The sequence below is a fragment of the Dreissena polymorpha genome, chromosome 3 (genome assembly GCF_020536995.1).
Source record: "Dreissena polymorpha isolate Duluth1 chromosome 3, UMN_Dpol_1.0, whole genome shotgun sequence".
NCBI lineage: Eukaryota > Metazoa > Mollusca > Bivalvia > Myida > Dreissenidae > Dreissena > Dreissena polymorpha.
The window spans coordinates 16,171,512-16,193,562 of NC_068357.1; the positions used below are offsets into that span (position 1 = coordinate 16,171,512).

At 35.5% G+C, this 22,051-nt stretch overlaps 2 protein-coding genes across 8 annotated transcripts in view; one reads left to right on the forward strand and one right to left on the reverse strand.

The window, feature by feature from the left end:
- LOC127873053 (uncharacterized) overlaps window positions 1–22,051 on the reverse strand; it is an 85,490-nt gene that overhangs the window by 39,835 nt on the left and 23,604 nt on the right. The window contains exon 1 of one of the 3 annotated variants that reach the window (XM_052416616.1): window positions 13,405–13,526. The exons of the other annotated variants lie outside the window; for them this stretch is intronic. The gene's annotated coding sequence lies outside the window, so the exon portion shown is untranslated. Of the gene's footprint in view, window positions 1–13,404; window positions 13,527–22,051 lie in introns of those variants that run through there. 3 annotated transcript variants of the gene reach the window in all.
- LOC127873076 (uncharacterized) lies at window positions 14,560–16,929 on the forward strand. 5 transcript variants are annotated; one of them, XM_052416661.1, is made up of 3 exons: window positions 14,560–14,931; window positions 15,303–15,639; window positions 15,939–16,929. In XM_052416661.1, exons 1-3 carry the CDS (start codon window positions 14,870–14,872, stop codon window positions 16,542–16,544), a joined length of 1,005 nt encoding a protein of 334 aa, XP_052272621.1. In that variant the 5' UTR covers window positions 14,560–14,869; the 3' UTR covers window positions 16,545–16,929. The 5 variants fall into 5 exon arrangements, with proteins under 5 accessions (XP_052272621.1, XP_052272622.1, XP_052272624.1 ...); XM_052416662.1 differs by having other exon boundaries at window positions 14,567–14,931; window positions 15,359–15,639; XM_052416664.1 differs by having other exon boundaries at window positions 14,567–14,931; window positions 15,449–15,639.

The window sequence follows — 22,051 nt, forward strand, 5'->3', positions numbered from 1 at the left end:
TTAAAACTTAACTGGCAATCGGTATTTTTCACTCGCATTTTGCGAGTTTGCGAGTGTTAATTTTGAGCCCTGTCATATACCGGTATAATCAAGTAAGATCACAATGAATTTTAAATAAATGTGATGAATATTAAATTCAAATGAAATCTAACAGTATGAGCACTCGTTATCAAGTTCTTTTTTATTATAATTTTTGTTATTATTTTTATCATCTTAACTGTATACACTACAGTGCCAAGAAAAGATCATGTACTAACAATGTGACAGCTATTAGATAAGGTAAATTTTAAAAAAAGACAGCGGTCTTCATAAATGGTATTATTATACGTTTATTAAAGTCTACATTCTCCATGAAACACAGAATGTGCAGTTTATTGTAAACGAACTGCTTTATGTCATTGCGCATTTCATGAAGGTATCTAGCTCATCTACTACTGTCTACTGTAACATGTCAAATTATTAAATTTACCATGTCCCTGCAGGTCATTCACATTTAAATTATTTCCCTATCACTGTATTCTTTCTGATATAACCATGGCGAAGTTCGGATAGAAATGTAATATACGTTAGCAAAATGGTAAGATATGTTAAATACAATATCAAAAACACAAGACCTAATGGAGTATTAGTATTGTCAAACTATATACTAACTTACATTATAATGTAATGTTGACCCGTGTTATATCATCTAAGCACGCATTAATACTGACAGAATAAAATTCATCTTATAAACATTGTGCCCTAAACATAACATAGAGTGTGTAATACACGTTTACTTTATGTAAGATACGTTAAGCCTGTTAGTTACGTTTTATGCAGAAAACAGCACATCTATTCATTAACAAGACCTTTAAATATTAAGATTAAAGTATATCATGTAAAACACAAAACAAATTATTCTAAAACGGTAACTTATCCCAGCTATAACGTATTAAATTAACCACGGGTCCAAAATCAAACTTTATATCACGTTATAATCAACCTGCCTAAAAAACTATGGTAATTACCCAAGATCATGGTTCATAATAATCAAGGTCTTTAAATGTATACATAATATATATATGTCAGGGCCCTCAATCCATTTTAGGGGAAGCGGGTCGCTACCCATAGCAGGGGGAATTTTCGCGGCGTTTCCCTTTTTGGGGGATTTTTAACTTAATCTCTAATTATTACATTTGTACATGTTTGCACTATATTCATTGCTTATTTCATTATTTAGTATGTTTGACAAGATTAAATTAAAATAGAATTGAGATATAGTAATCATGAGACATCTATCTATAAAAAAAAAAAAAAAAAAAATTATTTTTTACGGGGAATTTTTCCCCCAAAAAGGGGAAAAAAGTATACTTTTCAGGGGGGGGGGGGAATGCGGCCCAATTTCGGCCGTGGATTTGACAGATTGAGGGCCCTGTATGTCTGCAGGATGCCTTATTTCGTCGTTGTATTTGTACATAGAGATGTATCATGGAATTGTAACGGCTATAAATATAAACTTTTAATTAAAAAAATAAAATGGCATTGTCATAAGAGAATTTGGCATTAACCTTATTTTTGCCACAATACAAACAAGAAATATCTTTAAAAAAGATATACGGCGTTGATTGTGGTCGATGTTTATGAAAGATCAAAAGTTATCTCTATGAGATAAAAAGTAGCGGATGCCTTTTTCTGCGCAGTTCTTAGCTACATCATACCTGTACGAAATGTTCCGCCCGGAATCGGCATGGAATCGCAAACTAAATTCCGGGCGTAAAAAATATTTCCAGGCGTATTTTTCTATATATGATTTTAAGAAGAGGGGCGGATTCCGGGCGGATTCCGGGCGTAATCCGGGCGTAATCCGGGCGGAAAACAGGGGCGAAATATGTAAATGAGGTGGGACGGAATTTTAAATTACGGGCGGAAAACAGTTTATGGGCGGAATTCAGATTACAGGCGGAATGTTAAAATTACGGGCGTAACTTAGATTACGGGCGTAATTTAGATACCGGGCGGAAATCGGATTACATGCATATTGTAAATATACCCATATACCCATATAAGGACAGGCCATTTGAAAAAATAAAAGGCGATCGCAAAAGCTCACCATGAGCACTTTGTGCTCAGTTTAGCTAAAAACTAATCAAAATTATGACAAGATACATTTAACATAGTATCTTTATATTTATTTTAAGATAATACATTTTAAAAACATGGATCACCATTTTATACTTCTGCAAATGCAGAACAAATGCTGAAAATCCCCGCATGTTTTCCGCAGTCACAAAAAATGTGGAACTTATGCGGAAAATGTATGCATTTTCGTTCCGCATTTTGATGATACTTTTAAGATACAATGTAGCTTTTAAAGACAAACAACAAAAATATTCAATATATATACATAAAAAATAATTTGATAGACATGCACTTTTTAAAAAACAAACTGTTCTTATACACGGCCAAAATAAAAAAGTTCACTCTTTCACATTGACTGTGTTTTTTAAACTGCTTTCTTGAGTAGGAATTCCTCTCTATCACAGTATTGTTCAGGTCCACGATTCCCCCCATCCTATGTCATAATCTGAAATGCAATTTGATATTAAGTACAACTACAGTGCACCTATTGCAAATACTGTTAACAACTTATGTAGAATTAATTGCTTTTTCAAACTTTTTATCTAATCCAGGGCCCCATCTAGGATTTGAAAAAGACAGGGTCCAAATTTGGCAACTAAGTACACTTTTGAATGTGCTTGGATATTTATCACTGTGGAATATTTTCAAATAACATGTGCAATATATGCGCATATTATTTAATATTACATGCATTTTCATTTTAACAAGGGCTGTTTGTAAAACATGCATGCCCCCCATATGGGCTGTCCGTTGTACTGGCAGCCATTGTGTGAATACGACTTTTGTCACTGTGACCTTGACCTTTGACCTAGTGACCTGAAAATCAATAGGGGTCATCTGCAAGTCACGATCAATGTACCTATGAAGTGTCATGATCCTAGGCAAAAGCGTCTTTGAGTTACCATCCGAAAATCATTTTACTATTTCGGGTCACCGTGACCTTGACCTTTGACCTTGTGACCTCAAAATCAATAGGGGTCATCTGCGAGTCATGATCAATCTACCTATGAAGTTTCATGATCCTAGGCATATGCGTTCTTGAGTTATCATCCGAAAATCATTTTACTATTTTGGGTCACCGTGACCTTGACCTTTGACCTGAAAATCAATAGGGGTCATCTGCGAGTCATTATCAATCTACCTATAAAGTTTCATGATCCTAGGCATATGCGTTCTTGTATTATCATCCGAAAATCATTTTACTATTTCGGGTCACTGTGACCTTGACCTTTGACCTAGTGACCTCAAAATCAATAGGGGTCATCTGCGAGTCATGATCAATCTACCCATGAAGTTTCATGATCCTAGGCTTATGCGTTCTTGAGTTATCATCCGGAAACCATTTTACTATTTCGGGTCACTGTGACCTTGACCTTTGACCTAGTGACCTCAAAATCAATAGAGGTCATCTGCGAGTCATGATCAATCTACCCATGAAGTTTCATGATCCTAGGCGTATGCGTTCTTGAGTTATCATCTGGAAACCATTTTACTATTTCGGGTCACCGTGACCTTTGACCTAGTGACCTCAAAATCAATAGGGGTCATCTGCAAGTCATGATCAATGTACCTATAAAGTTTCATGATCCTAGGCCCAAGCGTTCTTGAGTTATCGTCTGACAACCACCTGGTGGACGGACGGACCGACCGACCGACAGACAGACCGACATGAGCAAAGCAATATACCCCCTCTTCTTCGAAGGGGGGCATAAAAATATTTTTTTTAATTGATAAAACTAGTTTCACTGTTAAAATAAAATTAGTTTATTGAAAATTCATTGAATGTTCTGTAAAATAATGTGATCAGAACCAATTAAAAACATGACTGGGGGTCAAAGGGGGCAGGTTTGGATCTTAGTGCGGCAAGGTACTGAGACACCCTGTTATTGACAGGCCTAGCCCTGAGGATCACTAATCGTATAATTCGAATTAATCTTTATTTTGAACTTAACTATTTCAAACTAATAATACAATAACTTGTATAGTAAAATTGTGATTTACCTATCAACAAATCCAGCTTTCCTTTGTCAAGGACCGCTTTGTGCTCATCATCCGGGCGCGCACACAGAGCAAAATTTATATAAAAAAGTTCATTTTTTCACATGTTTTTTTCAACACTGTGCTTTCTTGCAAACAAATTCTTCAATTTGTGATGTGGCTTTTGAGGTCCGAGAAGGGAAAATTTGTTATGCCACCAGCAACCTTTCTCCCTAATCCTATGACATAATCTGAAAATGAAATGTTAATTTAAGTACTTACTATATATTTTAAAGAAATTTGTGTATTTCATTTTAGTTTCAAACTGTGTTGTTTTTCCTTCAGATGCCCGTCTACTTTTCATCATCCTTTTACATTTCCCACTGGGACAGTACACAAATACAATTACAATTATATCAGTTAATAATCTAAATAATAGAGGAATGAAGGAGTAAAAATACAAACCTTTTATGCTGTTCTGCAGTATTCCAAAAACACAGGAATTTGGTGAGACCAAATCACAGTTAAACCTGAGCCAATTTGAACCTCTTTTGCAACAAACTTATTGTTCATTTCCACATTATGTGTATTAAATACAAATTGTTTTTGACACAGTACTCCCTGCAAGACATTTTTTCACTACAGTTTAGTCCTCATTTTGCTTAAGTATTATACTGACAATTTAGTTCAGAGTCAGTAATTTGCTTAACCGCTCTAATGTTTTCAAACTGCAACTTCTACCACTCACTTCCTGTACCACTGACCAATCCACTGAAGCCTGATAAGCCCAGATGGTTTATAAACATGTACAGATGTGACTCAGCCTTTGGTGAGTATAGAATGGGCAGCACAATACATGAGATCAACTCAGCAGGTTGTCAGTGTTTATCTGAGATTAAATTAACATTGGTTTGGTATAATTATGTACATAATTATGGTCTTTTCAGACTGGGGAAATCTTAATTACTATAAAAAAAAATTATAGAGTAACATGCAGAGAAACTGCATTCATATTGATGATATAAACAAATAATATTAAACTAGACTGTTGTGTGTTTAATGTTAAAGGAAACCTTAAAATGATGAAAACATTACCAAGTCTTGTTCTTTATTAAACTTTACAGTCATTATTATAATTATGAAATAATAATAAAAAATGAGCAAAATTTTCAAAAAAGAAGAAGAATTAATGAAGTGAATTAAAAAAATAAGTGCATATATATTTTTAATGCATGGTCATCCCTCAGACTTAAAATTATAAGTGGAAACTGTAAAAGTCAGCAATAGATAAAATTTATTTAATTAAAATGTGTTATTGTTATCTCCTAATTTTTTTTACCAGCAATATTGCCAATAATAATGCAAAATCTAAGAGTATAATTCATGATCACAAGTTCACAAGTCTGTCTCCTTTTCAGCTTCTCACAAATTAAGTATAAAAATACTACAAAATATGTTTTAGAATCTGAACATGAAAATCATAAATTAGATCAAAGCTTTATGCTGAATTAATTATACTGTGACTGAAATAGTTGTGTCTATAATGAATGTTCATTGATTGTACAACTGTATAAATAAAATTAAATATTTTTTTTAAAAACATTTTTTAAGTTATCAGTTACTGGTAATATTTTGTTCAGTACTTTGGTTTAAATTAAATTTATTAAGTTATTGTTCAGTCCAATATTACTCTCTATAAAAACTACTAAGTTCAAAATTCCGTCATGTGGCTTCACAAATATTTTATAAGTATGAAATTCTGCCCCACGAAAGAAACAAAGTGCAAAATTCCGTCCACAAATCTCCATCATACAAATTCTAAGTATAAAAATACGCCCGGATTTGTTTTACGCCCGGAAAAAACAGTTGAATTACGCCCAGAAATAATTTTAGTTCCGGGCGTAAAACTCATTCCGCCAGTTGTACGGGCGTTATTCCAACATTACGTGCCAATTACGCCCTGATTACGCCCGGAATCCGCCCCATTATTTCGTACGGGCAAGCAAATCAATTACAGGGTGTTGCGCCAGATTTCGTGGCTTATTTTGCTTTATGTGATATTATTACTCAGATATCTATATTTACAGAATAGAAAAAAAAAGAAACATGAAAATAAACGAGTGCATATAGGTCAGCCGGCAATACTCGGATCTTATTTAATTGCATAATTATAGTATAGTGAATTATTGTGCTCATGCTTAATAAACTGGTCTAAATGGATAAATATTTCTAATTAATTTTATCAAAATTGGTCCTTATCATGCAAATGTTGAAACCATATTAAAAATCGATGATTGACATACCACACTAATATCGCCGAATATTTTTATTTAGTATCTTTCTGATCAAAACAGACTTCAAGTGCACAAAGTTTACGAGACGGCGTTTATATAAAGATTTCTGCAACTGACCGCAAACTGACCTTGATACCTTGCGGATTGGAATGCAATGCATTACAGTCACTACGTTATTGTCAGTAAGACCGGTGTAACACAATGATCGCAACCCCTTCTGCGAACTCCGGTGATGAACTGTATATAAACTCTGACTTTCACAAATGGCCGCGAATTGACCCGAAACCTCGCGGGTTGAAATGCAATGCAAGTAAGTACTAAATATGACAACATAGCCTTTAGTATAAACGCTTTTGCGCTGGTAATTCTCTGAAAAGAAAAGGTGAACGCACAAACTGTATTTATGTCGAAAATTGATTGTAAAACTGTTCTTTCTATTGAGCCTTTTCATTAGAGATAAAATTGTTTCATGCAGTAAAACAGTGTTACAAAGACGCGGATATGTTTCCAATGTTCTGGTGTTATACTCAAATCAGCCAATGGAATAAATGAAGTGTATTCATTCGTACCTAGCCGCGGGAAATTTTATTTGAGTATTATTGGGCACTTACAAAGGTCAAGTCAGGGTGAAAAGCTGGCTTAATACAGCTTACGCCGAAAAAAATGAAACAAAGAAACTTGTATCAGAACGATTTGTATACTTTTTAGGTGTAACACTTGCTCAGTACAACAGAATGGTGAAAGGCGTAATCAGTGCTCCAGCTAGGCCTAAATCGAAGGGCGCCGCGCCCTGCCCTCCCGAACCTCCGCCCTGCCCCCCCCCCCGAGCCCCCGCCCTGCCCCCCCCCTCTCAAAAAAAAAAAAAAAAAAAAATTTTTTTTTTTTTTTTACATATGATAATTCATAAATCTCTTATTTCATTGTCATTATTTTAATCCTCATTGTAGACATTTTATTTGAATGGTTTAATAATAATGGGAATAATACAATTATTTATAACATATAAATTAAAATGCAATAGGAAGCATTCCAGAAACACCCGCGCGCTCGAACGTGCCCTTTTCACAAAAAAACTGCGCGTCGAAAGTGCCCTTTTGACAATATACTGCGCGTCGAAAGTGCCCTTTTGACAAAAAAGCCCCCCTGCCCTTTTCAAATCCTAGCTGGAGCACTGGCGTAATCAAACCCCTTTTGTTTGTGTGCCATGTAGAGAACGGCCATCGGTTGAGGTCATGGAAGTGTATCTCCGTGACGACAGTATCTCGGAATCCGAGTCCGACAATGAATCTGTGCCCGAGTCCGATCATGAGTCCGTGCCCGAGCCTGGCCAAGAGACCGAGTCTGAGTCCGACCAACAATCCGAGCCTGAGTCTGATATGGACACTTATGTGCACGTGACCGTGGTGCGTGTGTCTGGTGTTCTGATGGACACTTCTATGCAAGTGTTGGTTCTGTTTCTGTTTTAAGTGTGAAACTTTGTTGCTGTACATAATCTATGTCGGTAGTTGTATTAAGTTTAATAAAAGTTCTTGTGTTTAATACATGTATGTAGTATGTGTATAAGATGGTTTGTTTGTTACCCTGTGTGAAATATATTGTTTTTTTGTGTTAAATGTGAATGTAGTATATGTTATTTGTGTGTTTTATAAATGCCAAAATAAAAACACAAGAGACAATAACTTGCATTCTTTTTATTTTAATGTTCAAATTATTCGAATATTATGATCGTTGTTTCAAATTTACATGAAAATCTAATTATTTTATTGAAAAATGTTTAAACATCTACATACTCATTAAATCCGTTTGTTTTACACAATAATCTTTTTTAAATGATTGGTTAGTTGTTAGTTTGGATTCAAAGGTGTTCTTCATTTTTACTAAGGTGCAGATTAAATCGATTTAGATATTAACGACCCGTGTCAAGTAATGTTTTAAAGGGATCTTTTCACGCTTTGGTAAATTGACAAAATTGAAAAAAGTTGTTTCAGATTCGCAAATTTTCGTTTTAGTTATGATATTTGTGAGGAAACAGTAATACTGAACATTTACCATGGTCTAATATAGCCATTATATGCATCTTTTGACGATTTTAAAACCTAAAAATTATAAAGCGTTGCAACGCGAAACGATTGAATAATTTGGAGAGTTCTGTTTTTGTCGTTAAATTTTGTGAAACTACGAAGATTGCTGATATAAGGTATAAAATACGTTCAGTGAGTGTACACGGCGGAATAGCTCAGTAGGATAAAGCGTTTTTACTTCAGGACTCTGGCAGGACTCCAGGGGTCACTGGTTCGAAACCTGGTCCGGGCAATGTTCTTTTCCTTTTTTTATTTTATTCTTGATTTTTTACTGGAGCTTTTACGATCCAATGTTTACATTTATCGATATAAAGCATTTAATGAATAAGTTAAAAAATGCCAAAATCTGTGAAAAGGCCCCTTTAATCAATATTTAACAAAGGTCAAGATTAGGTAAATTACGATATTAACGACCCGTGTCACATAGGTGTTAAATCATGGACTCAATTTTCAGACGAACCTTAATTTGAGGCATATATATCAACAACAACAACAACAACATTTATAAACTAATACACAAGTGTAACGACATGGATGATAGTTATTTTGCAATTTGGTAATATTTATAAAAATCATGCAATGGAAGAAGTTAACAAATATTTTACTGATTCATACCGTAAGATTTTTTCTTTTAACATCGATAATGATAGTTGTTAATAAATATATATTTTGAAAGGTAAATGATTTCTATATATTTCTTAGATAATATAATCTTTGTATATTGGACATATTAATAAGAATAATATAAATATATACTTAGGTAATTACATTAATTAGTCATATCGTACCCTGGTAAAAAAAACAACATACAAGTTATGTTAGTCTATGCCAAAATATAACTTTAATTGGTCAACTCGTACCTGCAATAAACATAAAAAACATATAATTGCATGCTAACACCCATCGCAATTTGTTTCCATAAAGAACAAATATTAACAAGGGCTGTTTGTAAATCATGCATGCCCCCCATATGGGCTGTCAGTTGTAGTGGCAGCCATTGTGTGAATACGTTTTTTGTCACTGTGACCTTGACCTTTGACCTAATGTAAGTTATCATCCGGAAACCATTGTACTATTTCGAGTCACTGTGCACTTGACCTTTGACCTAGTGACCTGAAAATCAAAGGGGGTCATCTGCCAGTCATGATCAAAGGGGGAGTGAGAGGGGGGTATAATGTGGGATGTGGTAATTTATAAGATGTCTAAAAAAAAATATTTCTTTTTTGGGGTGTGGGGGGGGGGGGTGGGGGGGGTTGGGGGGTGGGGGTGAGAGGGGAGTATAATGTGGGGTGTGGTAATTTATTAAATGTTAAAAAAAAAATGTGGGGGGGGGGGGTAGCGGGTGGGGGGGGGTAGGGGGAGTGAGAGGGGGGTAAAATGTGGTGTGTGTAATTTATTAGATGTTAAAAAAAAATTGGGGTGGGGGGGTGGGGGGTGGGGATGGGGGTAGGGGATGAGAGGGGGGTATAATGTGGGGTGGGGTTATTTATAATATGTTTAAAAAATGGGGGGGTGGGGGGGGGGGGGGTAGGGATGGGGAGGTGAGAGGGGAAATAATGTGGGGTGTGGTAATTTATTAGATGTTTAAAAAAACACTTTTTTTTGTTTGGGGGGGTGGGGGGGTGGGGTGGTACGGGGGGGGCAGGGGGTGATGGGGGCGTATAATGTGGGGTGTGGTAATTTATTAGCTGTTTAAAAAAAAAATTGGGGGGTGGGGGGGGTAAGGGGGGTGTGGGGGTAGGGGGGTGGGGGGTGAGAGGGGGTAATAATGTGGTGTGTGGTAATTTATTAGATGTTAAAAAAAAATATTGGGTTGGGGTGGGGGGGGTGGGGGGGTGAGAGGGGGGTATAATGTGGGGTGTAGTAATTTATAAGATGTTAAAAAAAATTTGGGGGTGGGGGGTGGGGGGGTAGGGGGGAGTGAGAGGGGGGTATAATGTGGGGTGTGGTAATTTATTAATGTTTTTAAAAAATAAAAAATTAGGGGGGGGGCAGTGGGGGGGGGGGGTAGGGGGTGGGGGGTAGGGGGGGGGTTTAGAGGGGGTTATAATGTGGGGTGTGGTAATTTATAAGATGTTTAAAAAAATAATTGGGGGGGGTGGGGGTGGGGGGGGGTGAGAGGGGGTAATAATGTGGGGTGGGTTTATTTATTAGATGAAAAAATTGGGGGGGGGGTGATATCCTCTATTCATTAAACATGAAATTTTAACTTATTGCATTTGTTTCCCCTGTATATAAGAAATATATAATAGTGTATTACCTCCCCTGTCCTGCTTATATTTATATTAATCAACAAAATTAAACATTAACACAATATTTAATATACAAAATATACAAAAAAAAACATATTCTAATAATATTTTACTGATCCACTTTATTTTACTCAAAGGATGATGTTTCATTGGACTGATAATTATAGATTTAGGATTACAGAGCAGTTGCTTCAGTTATATTGTTCAGAGTTCGCCCTGTTGGCCGTGTATGCATTCTTGAGTTATCATCCAAAAACCATTTTACTATTTCGGGTCACCGTGACCTTGACCTTTGACCTAGTGACCTCAAAATCAATAGGGGTCATCTGCGAGTCATGATCAATGTACCTATGAAGTTTCATGATCCTAGGCCCAAGCGTTCTTGGGTTATCATCTGACAACCACCTGGTGGACGGACCGACAGACAGACCGACATGAGCAAAGCAATATACCCCCTCTTCTTCGAAGGGGGGCATAAAAAGGTACGAGTTGACCAATCTGAAAAATGACTGAAGTACGAGTTGACCAAATCGGGTACGAGTTGACTAGGGTACGAGTTGACTTAGGTACGAGTTGACTGGAAACCTTTTTAACATGTTTAACATTTAATGTTAATATTAAGATACTAAAAAACAGCGAGAGCAAACACTTACCCTATAAAATAAATACATCCTCACTGATTTTCTAAGTGATTGCACACAATATTTTAAATGCCTTAAAGCTTACAATGGTTGAAATGCCTTAAATGTCAATTTCGTTGACGTAAGTGTAAAGCGTCAGCCATTTTTGTGTTATTCTTTTCGCCGGTATGACGCCATAAAACAGTTTCTGAAGGGTAGATCTAGTGCAATAAGGCGAAGCTAACTTTATCAAAACAAAATCCGAGAATCATGGGTAGGCCTTGTCACGAATATAGGTGAGATGTTTTTTCGGCATAGCTGTTTAACCCATTTATGCCTAGCGTCTAGAAAAAAGGCCTTGGCAAACAGCGTAGACCCAGATGAGACGCCGCATGATTCGGCGTCTCATCAGGGTCTGTGCTGTTTGATTAAAGACATTTCTGTAAGAAATATTCTAAATATAGAAATAAATATACTAGACATCCATAATTTTGGAAATTAATTGATCCATTATAGAAGGATTGGAAAGTCCACTAGGCATAAATGGGTAAACCAAGCTATTCACATTAAATGCCTTTAAAATCTCAGGAAAATTTCTAGCCACTAGTCTAGATCCGAATGAATACAGGGTGCGCCATGAATACAGTCGATATTTCATTGGCTGATTTGAGTGCAACACAGTTCAGTGTAACAACAATCTGCGTGTTCATACGACACATTGGGAAGACATAAACGTCTATAACACAGTCGTGTTTTTAAGATATAAAATGAAACGCATTTAAGGGAAAGACATGAATGAAAACATTTCGGTAAATGACACGTATTTGCATTGAAAGACAATTTACAATAGTTATACCGACGTTGTACAGCTAGTGTCTTTATAAGAGGGAAATCGTTTTATATCTAACCACAAATGTTTGCCGTACGCTGTCAGCATATCGGAAAATCGATCCTAAAAATTTTTAAAAGGCTATTGGAATTTGCAAGTTTGCTACAAATAACACATGTTTACTTAAATTTTATATCGATAAGTATTGTGCTCTTGCTCCATTTACAAGACGCAATCAGATATTTATAGAGCCGCGTCATGCGATAATGGGTCTTATGCGTAACTACAGACCAACTTGCGCATAGCGATCACGAAATATTGTGTGAGTTTATAGCAGACAGCTTACCTCCTGACCAAACTGCAAAATTGTGAATCAAGAATAACAAAAAAAGACTGACTCTTTACACTTACGTCAACAATGCAGGTGGGGAAGGGGGGGGGGGTAGATACGCTTGCGTTCACGCCAAACACCCATGTTCGCATGACGCGGTTCTAAAAGTGTGATTTGAATGTGTCGAAAGTAAACTGCGTCTTAATAAAATATTATCATACCATATATACAACTAAACTAAATAATAACCCATGCGAGGACACATACAATTGATATGATATGTTGTAGAATGTTTATTTACAAACAGTATTGCGTGATTTAAATACACGTGCACTCAATAACACACATTTCATGCGGTGGAAAGGCGACTATCAAGTGAAAACAACCACAACAACACTTACACCTTTGTTTTCAATTCAATTATTTAAAACTTAAAGTGTCAACCCTTATTTCAAAGTAAAGATATACGCCGAATATTTTGTATTAAGATATCTCCTGTTACCTTTACCTTGAAGAAATTTGAGCTGAACGTACGAACTCATTGAACTAAAAGCATTGAATAAGAACTAGATAGACCCTTATTAACCGGTCAGCCCAAAAAATCTTGGATTATCTTTTTACAAAAAATATATTTTACTCATGAATAAACATTTTATGAATGAAATATACCTTCATTCAAATACTATATTGAGCGTTATATGTAGATTTGTTCGAAAAGATTATTGTCCTTAAAAAAGTTGCCTCCAATGCTACACCGATGTTTTTTTCGTCTTATCCTGCAGGTGAAAATGTTCTATTAAATTTCCATTAATTTAAACAATGCTCTAACAATGCAGTGAATTCGTTTAAAACGAAAGTGTTAAACGCTCGACAATGAATTAAAATGAGGCAAACGGACTTACCATAAACCTGGTTCGTTGTGCTAAGCCGCGCACAGAGACACCCCGTTATAACATGTAAAGAAGCGTCCGGTATCTCTCAAGTCTGCTTTAAAATGACACGGCTGGTCTTCACGTACAAGTACTTAATAGGTTGTCCTTGGGTTTCGGAAAATGCATACAAGATCATTAATACTTAAAGGACCAATGTCTGCCCAATTGTCTCCCGAAGTTAGCAATATTGATGATCTGAAAAAACAAATACACATATACATTGAAATGCACAGTTCACGTTAAAAATAGAAAATGGCTAATAAGATTGTGCTATAAATAAAATTAAAAACATCCATGTTCTTATCACTACAGCGCTTTCATAAGGCGCATTTAAACATAAATGTTAAGTTAATTTTACGTTTCCTACTGTGTATGTACCCTTTTAATCCAAACGATTGACTGAACAACAAGAATTGTAATATGCATTTCCACAGTTTTTGAAAACAATCATATTCATCGTAGGTGAAACACCGTAAAACAATTCATATACAAATAATCGTTTTATTTAAATATGTTTTAATATGGTATGTGCTTTTGAAAGGACTTTAAGCTTTGTATATACGTCCAGAATAATAGTTTTCCGGAGTGAAACATTATATAAACAAATAATCGTTTTATTAAAATATGTTGTATATGGTTTGTGATTTTGAAAGGACTTAAATCGGGCAAGCTTTGTGTGTACGCCCAGTTTAGCAGGTGTTTTTTTTACAAATTAAACAAAGTCCGGTGCAAGTCCATTAGAAACAAGATGTGTTTGTCAAGCACTATTACCCCCATATATATTTGACTTTTGACCTTAAAGGTTGACCTTGACTTTGACATTTTACCACTCACATGTGTGAGATACACATGCATGCCAAATATCAATTTGCTATCTTCAATATTGCAAAACAAAAACTATCGCCAATGTTAAAGTTTGACGCAAACAAACCAACAGACAGGGCAAAAACAATATATCCCCCAGTATAGACTGGGGGATATAAAAAGTACATTGTATGGCTATGAGATGCATACTGCTTTTTTTATCGAGGACAGTTAGTGTACCTTTAACAGATCAACTCATTTTAAAAAAAATGCTTTGTCAGCTGACAATCTCGTGAACCATTATAAGTGTAGAGGATACTTGGGGGAAATAAATAACATTAAAAGCAAATTAATTTATAAATGCATTAGCATCCATAAGGTGCAGCTATGATAATATATAAAATGTGTTAATCTGTCCATGCTTACACCTTGCATTCGTGCTTTTCGCGCTTAAATGACACCACATAATAACGTTTACCCTTTGGTAAATCCTTTATAACAGAAAAGGGAATGCAACGATGTGTTTCAGGACCAAGGTCGAATAGTCTGCAAACACGTTATGTCCATATTTATTTCGACGAGCCTAGATTTAACATGGCGTGTTTGATTTGCAACATCGACAAGTTGTCGAATGAATTTCCACCTAAAAATGTTACGACAAATTGTGTGCATCCGGTTCTGTGCTGCCTGCGGGTAAGTTTATATATGTTATATATTTATAGTACGAATAAATACCACATCAAAATTTGGTAATCGATGTATCTGCATGATATATGTTATTGTAAATGCCATTATGAACATACTGTAGTGATTGTCATAAATCAACAATTTGTTTTATTGTTTGTAATATCAATACGATGAGACACATGTTTAAGACATGGTTTATGTGAATATAATGCACACAATTGCTTAATTAATAACACTTTCAATCTAGCATTGGTGTTGAGGTTTGGTATTCATGTAAATAAACAGCCCATGCCAGCCATGGTCTAAATGTCATTATAGACAATTAGTTTGACAAATGTACATATTTACGTACTTGGAACACAGGATTTTCAAAATATTTATATTCAGTGCACAATGAAGTCAGTAAAAGACAGATCAAAATGTCCCCATCCAGGCTGCGACCAATCCGCAAATCTAACCGATCACACGCTGCAGTTTTTCGAGGCGATTTTGAACGACATGTTTAAAGAATACACAGTTGCAGATGACTACGCCCCTTCCACAACAGCCGCTAGTGACGGTTCATCGTTTACAGTGTCGCTACTTAATGGCGAGAGTGCGAGGTTTCCTTTCAATCCGAAAATGGAAGTCGAAGGACTGAAGTCGTTGGTTCAAAAACAAATGAAGCATGACGTGAACAAACAGAAGCTGCTCTTTAGGGAAAAAGAACTTGCGGTATATTTAACAATGCCTAAAGGACATGTGTACACATTTGTAATTTGTACATGTAATTTGATATGTATGTACATCCTGAGTACCCAAATTAGATTAGATAAACATTACTGAGAACTTAAAATAAAAAAAAAACTAGGTTAAATTGTGTGATCTTAGTTCATCATGTAACTGGGTCAATCATGTTAAGATATGGATTGATAATTGACGAGAGTTTTATTAAGTTGTGTATGATGTTTGTTTTAGATAACCAATTTGTTTAGTTTAGATGTATAACGTATTTATTACAATGTATATTGCAGGTCTATTTGGAAAATGGCGACAGGGCAAGACTCTGTGACTTCCATGTACAACCAAACTCTAATATTATGCTCATGGTTCTTTTATTTGCAATCCCAGAGAAAATCAACGATGTGGTATTTGATCTGTATTGGGGATATCCCTCAACTGGTATGGATTACCTAGATGCCTCGTGTTTATTGTTCAACGGCAAGCAATGTGACATGTTATGCGACTATGCGCGCAGGCAGCCCTGCCCCGCGATACGTCATTCTGGTGATGTAATGAAACCTACCCAGGGACATCACACGATGAATGTTTCCCTCAAGGACTTGCCATCGTCAATAACGCATCTTTTTTTTACTTTGAGCGCGTGGCGTTCGGCGAACATTTCTAGATATCCGAACCCTAGTTTGAAGTTTTACGAGGCCGCCAACCCGAATAAGGACCTGTGCAAGACCACATTTGGGCACGCTGGGGCATACCAGGCCGTGGTCATGTGCTCGCTGTCACGTGGCAAGCACGGTCGATGGGAGATCTTCGAGTCTGGAAAATGTTCAGCCGGAAACGCCAGGAATTATGAACCTCTGAAAGAAACTATTCAATCATTGATAGCGCAAGGGTTTTAATACAGTGTACAAGTGTATCGCATTTTATTTTCAAAAATCGTTGAATTGACTGTTTGTATGTGCTCTATATGTATAAAAAATGGATAATAGTGTTTGATAATAGTATACTATTTACAAGATTGTTCGGTAAATTGTGTGTAGTATAATTGTTACTATATTGTGCATGATTGTGCATGATTTAAGATAAGAGATATTTGAATCCAGAAAAAGGTCAGGTAGCAACGCTTTGAATCATAAACCGCTTCAAGAAACAATCCAGTCATTAATCTTGGAATTCTTATCATATTTATATAATTTCCTTGCTTTTGTTCTTGTTGTTGCTGATGTTTGGACTTTTTATCACTATTTCTTTTGTTTTCAATTAAAAACTACACGATTTCAATAAGTATTTATCTTTAAAAAAATGGAATCCATTTGCACGTTTTATACAACGTAACCGATAATGTTGGTCTTGGTCCTCTCGAATTAAGTACAACGCGAAAGGGTTTTTTAAAGACATTTATTCATGCTGATATATGTAAATTTTTAAAACTGTTTTAAAATATTGCCAATCCTGACAGCTAGCCCAGTTAACAGGGAACAAAACAATTGACAACATAACATTAACCGAAGATACCCCAAAACATCAAGGAGTGATGAAGTGTGGGGTCAACAGCTTAGAACGGTAAATAACGCACAGTGTGGGCTTGAAACTGTTAAAAGGCATTACAAACCACTTACTTCGTCCAGATTCATTCACAAAACACACATCGGCAAATAAACGTTTATCTCAATACATTGCGATTCAAATTAAAAAAGAAATACAAGAGATTATGAATGGAACAAAATGTAACATATCTCAGAAGAAGCCTTGATGCAAATTGTAAATTGCCCTAGTTTGGACCTGAATAAACAGCATTAGCTTATGACAATTTAAATAAACATCGATTAATAGTATATGCAAGCCAAAAATGACAACACGTGTTTATTCGACTAAACGCCACCTTATCCGTATGTAATGTTCGCTGTTAGTGAGCCCGGACTTGAATCAATTACTTTAAGTACACTTTATATTGCAATAGTACATGTCAAACAAATATCACTTATTTGGGAAAGGTTTATGTCTAGGTAAAAATACTGTGTATAGTAACAATAGTTTGTCAAAATAATGACGAATAACACCCTTTACTCCGCATGTCATATAATGTAGCAAGTTCATAGACGTAAATAAAAAAACACACAATACAACGGGTATTTGCCAGTTATGACAAACGGAGCGTGGCTTTTAAACAAGTTTTAGAGGACCACTATACAATTGTAAATACCAATTGCGTATTATTGAAGAAAACGCATTATTTTGCGATACGAGTCTATATAAATCATGTGGCCCCGGGATGTGGCTAGTTTTGACGCTAGATGATTGGTACTTGGTACTCAAATAAAACTTATCATAAACGTTAACTTCACACAAGTGAAATATCAATTGTACACATCTAAAAGTAACATATTAACTTTTTTAAGCAATTAAACATTATTTAACTATGACTACTATTCTTTATGCAACGTACAAAGTATTGCGACACCTTAAGGGTTTCGCGTGATAGAATGAGTGTGGAGTTCAAATGAATTTGAGATTTTTTTCTGTGCAGTTGATGATTGCAACTATACAGTACTTCTTGCAGAGATTGTTTATATTTTAGCCTAGGCCACTTAATTACAGATGTTGTTATTCCGGCCAGGCCACTAGCTTTTTAAAGCCAAAAACAATCAAGTGTCATAAAAATTAGCGACAGTGTAACAATGTTTAGTTTCGTAATATTCATTTATTAAGGCATAACTTTGCCCTTTGAAATGAACTTAATTCAGAATGGCCTCTCAAAATAGGACATTGTTTCAAAATGGGAAAAAGTCAAGGGCAATACCGTCAAAATGCACTTGAACAACACGGGTGACATTGAGCTGAAGTCGATTTTTCTGTAAAATATTTTAACAGCGAACACACATAATGTCATTCTTTTTTTAGAAATACATGTCTTATGACTTAATATGATTATTAGACTGTATATCTCTTTTTTTAAACAACCTACACAATATATAATTATTATAACCATAAGTTATGATAAGTGTTCAATTTCATCAGTGTATACTTAGGGAAAATAAAACCAATAGTGCAAGCATTGGCTCTATTATCTTATTGACAAAAAAGTACTTTCCAAGACACCCCAGACACTTACCAAATTCATGATTAAACATTTATAATTGCTAAATTTTGGAAAACCTTAAGTAAATTTGCGTAATAACTATTTCATATTTGAGGATTTTGAAAATTATGGACCCGAACGTCTGGTGTGTTTCGTCCCAATATCAGTCTGCAAAACTAAGTTTTTTGTCTTCATAGCCAATGTGGCTATGAATCTTTGAAAATGTCATAGCCAGAAGAGTTTCATGTCCAGAAAAAATAATTTACAGTGACATTATTATGAAAGTAATATCAACAGTCGTTATATATCAATTGCAATTGGGGGGGGGGGGGGGGTTAAGATTGCAAACTAATCAGTATTCCAGGTTTCAAACTTTTATTCAATCACATCTGCCACTGAGAGATTTTTACAATATTTTGAAATATTATTTTCATTATTAATCATATGAATGATAAACACTGTTACGGTTATTTCGTTATTTCAAAGCTATTAATAAAGACATTCTACCGTTTGACTAAATGTATAAAACCCCTCGCACTATTATTTTATTTATCGGCGTAGAATGCAAGTTCAGTTTACCAAAAGTATTACATTTTAAATAGGCGAGCCAGACTTTACACTCTCTATAATATCTAAGGGAGATGACTAATGATAGAAAACTAAGGGAAGTAATTAAGCGTTGTCACTGTAAGAATTTACACCTGGAATGCGTAATTGATTATAACATGTAATTGGCTTATTTGCTCTGAATTATTTTCATTGCAATTCAGGCAATATATATTCAATTTTTCTATCGCTAGAGCCGAGATTTCATCGCATTGGCAATCAGGCTATGTGTTAATTTTGCAGACTGCCCAATATAACAGAAAGTAAACTTGTGAACTTCTGGATCAAGCACAAAAATTACATTAATTAATAATTGCTTTTAAGTAGGGTATAAGAAAAGATGTGTTAGTCAGAAACACAATGCCCCCTTCTGCACCACTTTGAAGCCATATATTTGACCTTTGACCTAGAAGAATGACCTTGACATTTCACCTGTCAAAATTTGCAGGTCCATGAGATAGACATGCATGCCATATATCAAGTTTCTATCTTCAAATTTGCAAAAATATTGACCAATGTTTAAGTTTTCGGACGGACAGATAGACTGACAGAGAGACAGACAGACAGTTCAAAACTATATGCCACCCTTTGAGGGCATAAAAAGGTTCCCATACGTCTTTCTCTTACAGTAGGTCATATTGAAATAATGCTTATGGCCAGATGTTACAAACTTTACTTACCGGGAATGTTTTGTCGACTCGTACCGTGTTTCCGGGACTCATCAGTTGGAGAAACACCATCAACTTGAGTCAACAGAACAACTTTAAAACTGCTAAATAACTTTTAAACTAACAACAATAAGGATTTTAAAGCGAGATTGTACGATTTTGTTAAATATTTATGAATTTATATAAAATGTGTAAAAAACATATTATATATAATACATATATTTCAATATCAATTTAAATGAAAGTAAAGAAGAACAGGGAAAGGAACTACGCTGAGGCTGATATTTGGGCCATTTACCAGGCCTTTTACCCGGTGCGCTGACTGCGATGTAGTTTTTCTTGGGTGAAAAGTCGCCTGTAAATGGCAAAATAACGCATAACAAATGCTAAATTTAAACATCGATTGGTAATGTTTCATTAGTATGTTTATATTCCTACTCACATAAATTGTGTTCTCCCCCATCTGTGTTTACACGGGCTTTGGACCGTTCCCTGAGAACAAAGCGTTCACAGGAAGCCACATTAAGGAGTGACACATCGGCACCTCCCCACCCTCGAACCGAAACTTTGAGTTCGGGGGTGTCTTTCCCGTCGTTGTTGATTTGACCTAGTGACCTAGTTTTTAACCCTATTTGAATTAAATAAAAGACCAATCCAGATTACATCAAGATAAACATTCCGATCAAATTTCATAAAGATTGGATGAAAACTGTGACCTGTATTGTCTACACAAGGTTTTTCTATCATTTGACCTAGTGACCTAGTTTTTGACCCCAGATGACCCAAATACAATCCCAACCCAGATTTTATCAAAATAAACATCGAATTTCATATGAAAACTGTGACCTCTATTGCCTACACAACGTTTTTCTATTATTTGACCTAGTGACCTAGTTTTTGACCCCAAATGACCCAAATACAATCCCAACCCAGATTTCATCAAGATAACATTCTGACTTAATTTCATACATATTTGATGAAAACTGTGACCTCTATTGTATATACAGGTTTATCTATTATTTGACCTAGTTACCTAGTTTTTGACCTAGTGACCTAGTTTTTTACCAGACGACCCAAAAACAATCCCAATCCAAATTTCACCAAGATAAAAATTTTGACCAAATTTTATAAAGATTGGATTGAAACTGTGACCTCTACTATTCACACAAACTGTTGAGAGACGCACGCACGGACGCCAGACAACACACAATCACATACAGTACAGGCAACGTGTACTTTGACAAACGCCACTCGTTGCGGTGTTCATTTTACGGTGTACGCTTACCAAACGACACCCGCGATAGGTGTTCAGAACAAATATTCGCGGGGCCGTTTTCCATAAGGTGGACACCGCGAATCACCGCGGACCCTTAATATCTACCGCAGTGTTCATCGTGTTCGCTAGAAATAAAATAAATGAACATAAACATAGGTCGGTACCAATTTGCAGAAAGAATCTACCGTGCGTTTGAATGCTATAGGTGTCATTTGGTGTCTAAAAAATTAACAACGATTACGAACAATCACAATCGATTACCGCATACATGGAAAAATTCACGTCTCTGTCCATTACCCTAGTCCAAATAATTAGACGTAAGCTACCCCGCTTACGTCTAAACGGCTACCGTCGTTTTCCTATAGCAAATTGAGTTCAACTTAAACTTCAGGTTTTCTCGTTAAATCTTTGCTAATGCATAAAATTATCATTAATTAGACATAAATGTGAGCGATTACCTCTTAAATGTGTAAAAATTGTGCTTTTAAACCACTTATGTACATTTTTAAAAATAAACATACACAACACACGAAGTGTGTTTGTCGTTTATAGAATTACATTGAATTATTTTGAACGAAATTATTTTTTGAATAGGTTACACATAACCAATTGTTTTTGTACAACAAACCACATCACTTTTTAGCTTTCTGTACTCTTTAATTAAATGAAACCTATATGTGTGTGTTAAAACTACCAGTTGTATCACGGAGTGTATATTGATAGGAGATGAATCGAGTATTTGACCCTTACTGTAGTAAATTCAATCTTATGCAAAAA